General features: G+C 38.4%; 1 protein-coding gene across 6 annotated transcripts in view; it reads left to right on the top strand.

Annotated features, from left to right (window-relative positions):
• DENND4C (DENN domain containing 4C) overlaps positions 1-12,242 on the top strand; it is a 134,437-nt gene that overhangs the window by 71,710 nt on the left and 50,485 nt on the right. For all 6 annotated transcript variants that reach the window (XM_004047844.5, XM_019033242.4, XM_055350646.2 and 3 more), the window contains 3 exons: positions 3,625-3,725; positions 3,829-4,047; positions 11,452-11,597. In XM_004047844.5, the coding sequence (XP_004047892.2) occupies positions 3,625-3,725; positions 3,829-4,047; positions 11,452-11,597 (466 nt within the window). The remainder of the gene's footprint in view (positions 1-3,624; positions 3,726-3,828; positions 4,048-11,451; positions 11,598-12,242) is intronic.

Genomic DNA, 12,242 nt, shown 5'->3' with positions numbered 1-12,242 from the left:
AAAAAAATCACTGATGCTCTTTTTGTTAGTTTGTGCTTTTCTTCTCATTAATACGTTATGTTAGATATATTATGTTTGGTATATCTTTTCCCATCCCTTTAATTTCAGATATTCTGTGTATAGTATATAACTGGCATTAAAAAATCCAGTCTAACATTTGTCTTTTTATTGAAGAATCCATTAATTTACATATATTGTTATATATTTGAACATTTCTGTCTTATTTTGTCCTTTTTGTTCTGCTGTTATTCTTTTCTCTCTTTCAGATTGAATGAATTATTCTGTTTTTTCCCCATCTACTTACCTAAATGTTATATAATGTGTGTCTATAATTTCATATTTATGTTCCTTTAATGATTCCTCTTAATTTTTTAATATGGGTACTTAGAACTTAATATTTTACTCTTTTTTTAAGCAGTAAAGTAGACTTTAAAATACTTTAATTGGCAATATCCTCTTACTCTAATTGGTACAAAAACAATGAATTTTACAATTGATGGCCCCTTAGATTAGATGAAATGTAGTTCATCTACCCACGGTAGCCCTGTATATTAGGTACATTATCAGTCCTCATTTTGCAGATCAGAAACTTGAGTAACAGACTAGTTGACTGATTTATACAAACTCACGCAGATAGTAAATGTCAGGGCCAGATTACAAATGGATGTTAATGCAGACGATAATGACAGTATTTTATTTGGGGGAGGTGTTAAAAGATAGCACTAAAATATTAGACAGCGATTACATAAAATGAGAGAAGTTGATCAGAGTTAAACTTGACATGCCATCACTTTTAAGACACAGTTTCAAGAGACGTTAAAATATGTCTTTTAACAGTACCAGGCACAAGGGAAGTGTTAGTTCTTTTATTAGACGTTTATCCTTACAGAGAGGATATTATGTTTGCTTCCATTCTGGTGGCATTAAGCCAGGGAGCACTTGAAGTTAGTTATTTTGACTTACAGTTTCTTGTGCCATGCCAGTAGCGTGCTGTCAAACTCATAACCCATTAGTTGGCAGGCATATAGTAATGAATTCTCAGGGGAGATCCCTACCCTAATCAAAATCCAAGCTGAGGGAGCTAAGCTATGAGGACACAAGGCATAAGAATGATGCAGTGATTAGCTAGGTATGGTGGCATGTGCCTGTAATGCTAGCTACTTGGTGGGCCGAGGCAGGAAAATCGCTTGAACCCGGGAGGAAGAGGTTGCAGTGAGCTGAGATTGTGCCACTGCACTGCAGCCTGGGCGACAGAACGAGACTTCCCCTCAAGAGAGGGGAAAAAAAAGAATGATACAATGGACTTTGGGGACTTGGGGGAAAGGGTGGAAGGAGGTTGAGGAACAAAAGACTACACATGAGGCCAGGCGCGGTGGCTCATGCCTGTAGCCCTAGCACCTTGGGAGGCTGAGGCAGGCGGATCATGAGGTCAGGAGATCGAGACCATCCTGGCTAACACAGTGAAACCCCGTCTCTACTAAAAATACAAAAAATTAGCTGGGTGTGGTGCCACACGCCTGTAGTCCCAGCTACTCAGGAGCCTGAGGCAGGAGAATCACTTGAACCTGGGAGGTGGAGGTTGCAGTGAGCCAAGATCGCATCTCTGCACTCCAGCCTGGGCGACAGCGCAAAGACTACACATCGGGTACAGTGTATACTACTTGGGTGATGGATGCACCTAAATCTCAGAAATCACCACTAAAGAACTAATTCATGTAACCAGACACCACCTGTTCCCCAAAAACCTATTGAAATTTTAAAAACATTGACATATTTTGTTAAAATAAAAGATATAAGTATGCAAAAAAAGATTCCAAAATGCAATGACTTGCTTAGAAAAAAAAACTGCATGTGAACTGCACTGAGTGCTAAAGAAAAATAATACAAAATAGAACCTGATTAAAAAATCATTTAGTTTTTTATTAAATTTATTAATTTCATTAATTAGCTAATATAAAGGTACAACCAGGGTTCCAGGTTGATCCTAAAGCTGGAATCTCTGCCCTTTTCATTATGCCATGCTACATTTAGAGAAACCTAAGCAATTCACTGACTTAGGTAAAGGGCTTACAATTGTAGCATTTTGGGTTAAAAAAAGAATCAGGCTGAGTGCAGTGGCTCATGCCTGTAATCCCAGCACTTTGGGAGGCCGAGGTGGGCGTATCACATGAGGTCAGGAGTTTGAGACCAGCCTGGACAACACGATGAAACCCTGTCTGTACTAAAATAAAAAATCAGCTGGGCGTGATGGCGCGCGCCTGTAATCCCAGCTACTCAGGAGGCTGAGGCAGGAGAATCGCTTGAACCCGGAATGCGGAGGTTGCAGTGAGCTGAGATCATACCACTGCACTCCAGCCTGGACGACAGAGACTCCGTCTCAAAAAAAAAAAAAAGAAAAAGAAAAAGAAAAGAAAAAGCTGAGCCAGACTTTCAAGGGTACCAGTTTTATTTGGAAGTTTCAGTTCTAACATACTTCTTGGTGAGACTGAAACTTTGTCTCCTGTTCTATGAGAAGCCTTTAAAATCCAAGGCTGTCTGTTAATCTTCAGGGCAGTTGTGGCCTTGGTGTTATTCTGGGTTTTCAACCCGTGAAGATGTCCCCAATTTTCTTGCCAGCTTAACCATGAATTTTAAAGAAAGTTTGTTATATTTATGCTATCTTTTGTAAGAAGAGGGCTTTTTAGGCAGTTGTCTGCTGTATTTTATATTCTTATATTCTTGGAATATATATATATAATGTATGTATATACATGTATATATGTATGTGTGTATATATACATGTATATATATGTATGTGTGTATATATACGTGTATATATATGTGTGTGTATATATATATATATATTATATATTTTCGGAATATAAAATTTTGGAAAAAGAAGCTTTAAAAATGGTCATCTCTATGGCTTTGGGGTTTTTTTTTTTTTGAGACATAGTCTTGCTCTGTTGCCCAAGCCTGAGTGCAGTAGCGCAATCTCGGCTCACTGCAACCTCCGCCTCCTGGGTTCAAGTGATTCTTCTGCCTCAGCCTCCTGAGTAGCTGGGACTACAGGCACACACCACCACACCCGGCTAATTTTTGTATTTTTAGTAGAGACGGGGTTTCACCATGTTGGCCAGGCTGGCCTGGCTTTGGTTTTTATTGTTTCATGATCATAGATTATATTGAATAATGGCGTTATGATTAATTTATTTTTAACTGTGAGGGCTGGATGAACTACATGTGCTTTTAATCCTTACTTAAATTCCAGTTCTTCTCTTTGGGCACACAGCATTTTTGAAGCCTACCAGTAGGTAGTTTGAAGTCTCATGTCAACTAGATTTGACACTTAGAATATTATAATTCTAAAATGTAACTTTTGAAGCTAGACTTCAGTGTTGTATTCCTAACTCCAGCATTGAAAATATATGTTGGAAGGTTAGAATGAGATGGCTAAATTTGACAGAGGTCGTTTTAATGAAAAGAGAACTTCCTTGAAATTCACTTATTCAAATTGTTTGCATCAGTTAAGACTGTAGTAAAAACATCTTTTCCATTTTCTTGTTTTAGGTTGATGCAAGAATTTTGTCTAGTAAAAGCAGATTATGAATAACACGTTTTATGAATTTTGTTCTGATTTAATAGATCAGATGAAAAGAAGAACATGAACTGGAAGCAACTTCCCAAAAAGCCGTGCAAAAATCTACTTAGCACCTTAAAGAAATTGTATCCCCAGCTGTCTTCAGGTAATGTGAGGGAAAAGGAATATTATTAATGAAGGAATGTATATGAGGAAATTCTTCTTAAATTTAACATAATACCATTTTCTGTTTTTATTTCCTTTGTTAGTTCACCGAAAAACTCAAGAAGGCTCAGCGATTGACATGACTCCAATTGAAGCAGATTTCTCCTGGCAAAAGAAGATGACACAGCTTGAGATGGAAATTCAAGAGGCATTTTTGCGCTTTATGGCGTCTATTTTAAAAGGATATAGAACATATCTCAGACCAATCACAGAGGCTCCTTCAAATAAAGCCACAGCTGCTGATTCATTGTTTGACCGACAGGGTGAGTAGCATTGAAAGTACAATTCCTTTTATTGAGGTGAAAAATATTTTATATTTGATGTTGCTGCCAAGAAATACTTATTGTATAAATTATTACAAATTCACATTCAAATATAATGAACCTCCATGTATTTGTAACCTAGCTTTATGACTAGAATTTCTTGTAATTTTTATAGCCCATTTTTTTCCTGAGAAATCTGAAACTAGAGATATTTAATTATGAAAAGTCAAATATGTTACCTATATTTACAATATCTTGTAGTCAGTTATCTTAGTAGAACATAACTGGAGATCTGCCTTCAGGCATTTCCTCAATTTTGCATAGTTCCTTGGATTTGTACACTTTTTTTTTTTTTTTTTTAATAGAGCGGAGTCTGGCCAGGCTGGACTTGAACTCCTGGCCTCAAGTGATCCTCCTCCCTTGGCTTTCCAAAATGCTGGGATTACAGGTGTGAGCCACTGCACTTGGCCAGATGTGTACACTTTTGGCTTTACAATTAGTTTGTGCAATGAGGGCACTACATTTTAAACATTTTTGACTAATGTAATTTTGTTCCAGGGAAAAACGTATACTCGTTATTTTTAGTATGTTTTGTTTTAGGGAATTATAGAGATTTTTGTTGTTATTCAGCTGCTGTTATATATCTAGTAGCAATCTTACATCTATATCAATATTTATGTGAAATTATTTTACTTTTCTGTTCTTTTTACCTAGCGATTACTTTAAAAAAAAATCTGTATTTTCCCAATAATGCTTTTGTCCTTTTCTTTTCTGCTTTAGTGTAACTTACCACTTAAATATTTAGTTACTACTTACTGGCTAGTTATTATGTAGGAATATAAAGAAGTGTAAAACCTAGCTCTATGGGATCTTAAATGGAAAATAATTAAGATATTTTAAAAATAGAACAAGTACTCAAGAAAACATATTTTACACAGTTTTAATTTAGAAGTTTTAAGAGTTCAGAAAAAAAAGGGATATTCTTCCAAATATTCCAGTATTTCAAAATGGGTATTTTGGAAGACTTCATGGAAGAAGGATGACTTGGAAGAATGGGTAGAATGGAGATAAATGGAAGAACAGGAAAGGCTTTCTGGAAGTCCATAGGCATTAAGAGTCAAATCTGAGTTAGAATTTCTACTTTGTTATTTATAAAGTCTCCCTGGAGCTTATTAAAGTTTTCTCTAATGGGCGCAGTGGCTCATGCCTGTAATCCCAACACTTTGGGAGACTAAGGCAGGCAGGTCACCTGAGGTTAGGAGTTCGAGACCAGCCTGGCCAACATGGCGAAACCCTGCCTCTATGAAAAATATAAAAATTAGCCGGGTGTGGTGGTGTGTGCCTGTAATCCCAGCTATTCGGGAGGCTAAGGGAGGAGAATCACTTGAACTCAGGAGATGGAGGTTGCAGAGAGCCAAGATCATGCCACTGCACTCCAGCCTGGGCGACAAGAGTGAAACTCCATCTCAAAAAAATTAAAAAATTAAATAAATAAATAAACAAAGTTTTCTCATTAATAAAATGGGGATGATACCTACTTCATGGTTGTGAAGATTAGATGAGAAAATATATGTGAAGCAATTGTACTAGTACAAGTACTTTAAAATATTCATGATAATGGCTATTATCATTCATGGTAATAACAAAATGGAAATAGCCTCAAGAGGAAAAGCACAAGGCCTGCGGATTAGTTTGCTGAGGCTGCCATAACAAAGTACCACAGACGTGGCTTAAACAATAGAAATTATTTTCTCGTGGTTTTGGAGGTTAAACTGAGATCAAGGTAGTTAGCAGGTTTGGTTTCTTCTGAAGCCTCTTCCCTTTGCTTGTAGATAGCTATTTTCTCCATGTGGTCTTCCTTCAGTGTTTGTCTTATGTCCAAATATCCTCTTCTTACAAGGCTACCAGTCTTACTGAACTAGGATCTACCCAATAATCCTCATTTTAGCATAATTACCTCTTTAAAGACCCTGTCTCCAAATAGTTACATTCCGAGGTACTAGGGGCTAGGAACTTAATATATAAATTATGGGCCAGGTGCAGTGGCTCATGCCTGTAATCCCAGCACTTTGGGAGGCCAAGGCAGGCAGATCACCTGAGGTCAGGAGTTTGAGACCAGTCTGGCCAACATGGCAAAACCCCGTCTCTACTAAAAATACAAAAATTAGCCAGGCATGGTGGTGCATGCCTGTAATCCCAGCTACTCAGGAGGCTGAGGCAGGAGAATCGCTTCATCCCGGGAGGCAGAAGTTGCGGTGAGCCAAGATCATTGTACTCCAGCCTGGGCAACAAGAGTGAAACTTCATCTCAAAAAAAAAAAAAAAAAAAAAAAATATATATATATATATATACACACACACACACACACACACACACACACACACACACACATACACATATATATGTATATATAAACATATGTGTATAAACATATATATAGTATATATAAACATTTGTGTGTATATATATACACATATATATACACGCACACATATATATACACATATATATATAAATTTTGAGGGGGACACAGTTTCACTCATGACAGCACATTTGGGGAAAAAGATTAGATGGTACAATTTGACCAGAGTGATGAGCTTTAGAGGTGCTGTGGAAGATAAGGCTGAAAATAAGATTAGGCTCAGATTGTGGGTAGTTATAAATGCCAGATGAAGAATATGGATTGTGTGGAAGTGACATCACTAAAGGAATTTGAAAAGATACTTACTCAGTTTCTAGGCCCTAAAGTTTTATTGTAAACAGTCCAGCATTTGGTCTACTAGGGGACACAGACATTAGACAAGAAAAAAATGTAATACTAACTATCTTAATAAGTGTGTTTCGAAGGAAAGTATTGGTTACAGTGAGAGTGCTAGTTAGGTCAGAGAAATATTCCTTGAAGAAATAACAAGGAATATTAGTGTCCTAAGGTATCCTTTAGTGTGCTACTTTTAAGTTTGGACCTAAAGAAAGCAATAGGAATTAACTAGGGATTTTGTATATGTGTTTTTGGCTTAATTTATCCTTATGTTGTTATTTACCATTTCTTCTGCCACTTGTATTCCTGTAAACTTGTGGTAGGTTCAAGAGCTGCAGTGTCCGGTAGAAATATAACGTAAGCCACATATAAAATTTAAAATTATTTTAGTAGCCACAATAAAAAAGTAAAAAATAGGGGGAAAATAGTAGCATTTCAGCATGTAATCAGATTTTTTAAATCATTAATGAAATCTTTTACATTTTTTTTTCACAAACATCTTTTTTTTTTTTAAAGACAGAGTCTTGCTGTGTTGCCCAGGTGGAATGTAGTGGTGCAGTCTTGGCTCACTGCAACCTCTGCCTCCCAGGCTCAAGTGATTCTCCTGCCTCAGCCTCCCTAATAGCTGGGATTACAGGCGCGCACCACTATGCCTGGCTAATTTTTGTATTTTAAGTGGAGACGAGGTTTAGCCATGTTGGCCAGACTGGTCTCGAACTCCTGACCTCAGGTGATCTGCCTGCCTCGGCCTTCCAAAATGCTGGGATTACAGGCGTGAGCCACTGCGCTCGGCCCACATCTTTGAATTCTGGCATATATGTTTTAGTTAGTGTGTCTTAATTTGGGTCAGTTACATTTCAAGTGCTAAATTGCCATATGAAGGTAGTGGCTACTGAATTAAACAGTGCAGATCTAGGGGCTTGGTTAAATTCGGGTTTAATTCTCTTGGCAAGAAGTGCCAAAATACATAGTGCTCACTTCTTCCTATTGCATCATCTTATGAGGCACATACATGTCTGGCTGTCCTACTTTTAGTGTTCCTAATAGGTTTAAAGTGTTGTCACCCTCACTCATTCATTGTAGTTCACCCATCAGCGTTTGACTTACTTGGTTTAGCAGCCTTTGCTGATCATTGCCTGGATCCACTAGAAGGAAAGAAAGCCTTTCATTATAACTTGTGGAGAATAATTTATTTCTATTTTATTTAAGCTTTTCTCTACTAATTAGTATCTAAAAGGGATGGCAATCAGGACCACAGCAGCAAAGAAAGAAAGGCTGCAGAGAAAACCATGTTTGAAATGGTGGCATTAACCAGGTTTTGCAGGATCTTTTAGGATTAGTGCTGGTTTCAGTTTTTATCCTAAGAGTAATTGGAAGCCTGTAAAGGATATTTCATTAGGTAATAGGATCAGATTTGCATTTTTTTAAAAATCACTCTTTGAAATGTTAAAAAGAAGAATCTCCTTGGCTTCCATACAGAGATTTCACTGGAGACATTGAAGCATGGATCTACTAATTAGGAAGTTGTCACATTGGTTCTAGGGATTATTAGAGGTGACCTGGATTAATTGATGATAGTGTGAATAGAAGAGTGATTTTTTTAGGAATTAGATTGAGTAGAACCTGGTGATTGAATATGGAATGTAAGGTAGAGTGGGAGACATCAAGAGCACCTTTGAGGTTTTTGCCTTTAACAACCAAGTGAATGGCCATGCCCTTTATAAGAAGTAAAACAACAGAAAAAAGGGAAGGAGCAGGTCGAAGGTTTTTTGTTTTGTTTTGTTTTGTTTTGTTTTTGTTTTTGTTCTTTAGATGGAAAAAAGAGACTTGAGTATGCTGATGAGAAATAGCTAATAGAGGCCAGACGCAGTGGCTCACGCCTGTAATCCCAGCATTTTGGGAGGCTGAGGCAGGTGGATCACCTGAGGTCAGGAGTTTGAGATCAGCCTGGCCAACATGGCGAAACCCCGTCTCTACTAAAAATACAAAAATTAGTGCATGCCTGTAGTCCCAGCTACTCGGGAGGCTGAGGCAGGAGAATCACTCGAACGTGGGAGGTGGAGGTTGTAGTGAGCTGAGATCACGCCACTGAATGCCAGCCTGGGTAATAGAGCGAGACTCCATCTCAAAAAAGAAAAAAAAAAAGAGAAATAGCTAATAGAGAGGGAGATTTATCCTGAGAACACTGGAGGGGGCTGGAATCCTGAAGTCATGTGATGGTTTGTCCTTAGATAGGAGGAGGGACATATCCACTGTAAAAAGGCAGAAGGAATAAATGATAGCTGTTAAAGAGTCATAAATTATGTAGTGAGATAGTGTACATAGTTTCTATTTAATGATCTGCATTTTCATTGCACTGTAAAGTATGCTCATTTAGGGGTGCGGAGGGGGCACAAAAAACATGAAGGGAGAGTGCATACAAATTGGAAATAGTTGTGAAAACATGTGAAGAGGAAAATTAAATTGATTCCAGAAATGTAGTAGGGTTGTTGGTGAGGGATGAAGGTATAAGTGCTTCTGATCTGCCTAGTTGTGGAACTTTTTTTCCCCTTGACTTGTGCTCAGCCACCCTAATGCAGATCCAGAGAAGGCAAGTAGTACATTCCTCCAGAGCTGGGTTATGCTAGGTAGGTTTAACCAAAAAGACAAAAGAGCAAAGGGGTTGAGAGTATTGACAAAACAGTAATTGAAATGATGGATATAGCATGGAATCAGTATTGGACAGAGAAAGAAGTGAAGATGGGAGGATGTACGTAGAGGTAAAAGGGCCAGTGGAGGCCAGGCGTGGTGGCTCAGGCCTGTAATCCCAGCACTTTCGGAGGCCGAGGTGGGCGGATCACGAGGTCAGGAGATGGAGACCATCCTGGCTAACACAGTGAAAAATTAGCCAGGCGTGGTGGCGGGCGCCTGTAGTCCCAGCTACTCAGGAGGCTGAGGCAGGAGAATGGCATGAACCCGGGAGGCAGAGCTTGCAGTGAGCCAAGATTGACTGCACTCCAGCCTGGGCAATACAGCGAGACTTCATCTCAAAAAAAAAAAAAGGGCCAGTGGATTGGAGATTTCAATGAGCCTTCCCTCTCTGCTCCCCGCACAAAAAACCCAAAAAACCCTAAAACACTTAGTAGAAATACTTAATTAAGGAGACCAGATAGGCAGAGGTAATGGGCTGGGAGTGATCTGAAAATGAGAGATTTGAGAGGCAATGTTTTGAATGCTAGCAAGGAAAGTCAAGGGACTGTGACTGTGTGTTGAAGTTGGTGATTGAGGTAGGATGGAGCATAGGATCACTGAAAATCAAGGAATGAAGGCTGGGCATGATGGCTCATGCCTGTAATTCTAGCACTTTGGGAGGCTGAGATGGGAGGATCGCTTGAGGCCAGGAGTTCGAGACCAGCCTTGTCAACATAGCAAGACACCCATCTCTTAAAAGAAAAGAGGCTAGGCACAGTGGCTCACGCCTGTAATCCCAGAACTTTGGGAGGCCGAGGCGGGCTGATCACCTGAGGTCCGTTCAAGACCAGCCTGGCCAACACGGTGAAACCGTCTCTACTAAAAATACAAAAATTAGCCAATCGTGGTGATGGGCACCTGTAATCCCAGCTACTCAGGAGGCTGAGGCAGGAGAATCACTTGAACCTGGGAGGCAGAGGTTGCAGTGAGCCAAGATCACACTACTGCACTCCAGCCTGGGCGACAGAGCTAGACTCTGTCTGGAAAAAAAAAAAAAAAAAGGAATGAAGAAGAACCTAAAGTGTTTTCATGGTTTGTGCTTCTGGGTGTGGAAGAATGATGGTGGTAGGAATTAGAAAGGAGGAGATCTTGAATCAAATGCCCTGGTCTTCAGTGAATGAAGGAGTGTCCCTGAAATCAATAGATGACTACGATTAATAGAGGCAATTGTGGAATAGTCAGATGCTTGAAACTTTAATGAGCAGAAATTTTAAAAGCACAATACAGAAATAATGGTCTTGCGACATTAAAGAGGAAGGACATTGACTCTTTGGAAATTGACCATGGACTCAAGAGTATGCAGAGTATCAGAGAAATTTCTACTTAAAAGTTGTAGAGCTGGAGGTTCCTTATAGGGGATTTAGATTTCAGTGAAGAGTTTGATAGAAGTATTTTTCGTGGTTTAATTAGGCAGAAGGAGCTATATATGCAGTTACCACAGGTTGAGCTTCCCTAATCTAAAAATCCAAAACCTGAGATGCTGCAGAATCTGAAACTTTCTGAGTGCTGGCATTATGCCACAAGTGGAAAATTCTACACGTAAGTACTTAACACACACTTTGTTTCATGCACAAGATCATTGAAAATACTGTATAACATTCCCTTCAGACTGTGTGTATAATGTATATGTGAAACATAAATGAATTTCCTGTTTACTTGGGTCTCATCCCCAAGATATGTGATTGTTTGTGCACATGCAAATATTTCAAAATCTTAAAAAATCCGAAATCTGAAACACTTTTGATCCCAAGCATTTCAGATAAGAGATACTCAACCTATAGAAGCTTCTTTTTAAATGTGGATATATATATGTATATATAAAGAGAATGTAATATAGATAAGTACAAGTTTAATGTTTCCTATAATATCGAATTCCAGTTTAAAATTTGAATTTAATTATATTTTGTTTTCCTCAGGGTTTTTAAAAAGTCGAGATCGTGCCTATGCAAAATTCTATACCCTTTTATCCAAAACACAGATTTTTATTCGTTTCATTGAAGAATGCAGTTTTGTAAGTGATAAAGATACTGGATTAGCATTTTTTGATGACTGCATAGAAAAGGTAAAAGTTTGTACTTATATTAGTGTTTAGAAAAAAAAGTTTGCCTTACCTGTGTAATTATCATTGTTATTGTTAGTCTAGAGTGATATAAGGAAAACAGAGTAGGGTTGTGTATGTGTGTGTATGTGTTACCGATTCTGGGCTGAATATATGAATAAAATTTTTTGTGGTTTCAAGTTTCTACCACATATAGCCAATTTTTCTCTTCTTTATTCATTGATCCGTTGATTGAAATAGCATCTCATTCTGTTACCCAGGCTGGAGTGCAGTGGCATGATCATAGCTCATTGCAACTTTGAACTTCTTGCCTGAAGTGATTTTCCCACCTTAGCCTTCTGAGTAGCTGGGACTACAGGCATGTGCTACGCCCAGCTAGTTTTTTAAATTTTTGGTAGAGATGAGGTCTCACTGTTATTGCCCAGGCTGGTCTCAAACTCCTGGGCTCAAGTGATCCTCCTGCCTTGGCCTCCCAAATCCTTGGGATTGCGGGATGAGCCACCATGCTCAGCCAGTAAATTTTCTCTTTAAATCTCACTTTCGTTTTACAACTGTTGAGTTGTAAAACTAAGAACATTTTCTTGAGCCTTGTGAGTTTATATTTTTTTAATTTAAATGAATAAGATTTAGTTTAAGATTTAGGTTTTT

Source organism: Gorilla gorilla, chromosome 13, assembly GCF_029281585.2.
Source record: "Gorilla gorilla gorilla isolate KB3781 chromosome 13, NHGRI_mGorGor1-v2.1_pri, whole genome shotgun sequence".
Taxonomy (NCBI): domain Eukaryota; kingdom Metazoa; phylum Chordata; class Mammalia; order Primates; family Hominidae; genus Gorilla; species Gorilla gorilla.
Note: the sequence above shows the minus strand (reverse complement) of the source record. Positions and strands in the feature narration are given on the sequence as shown.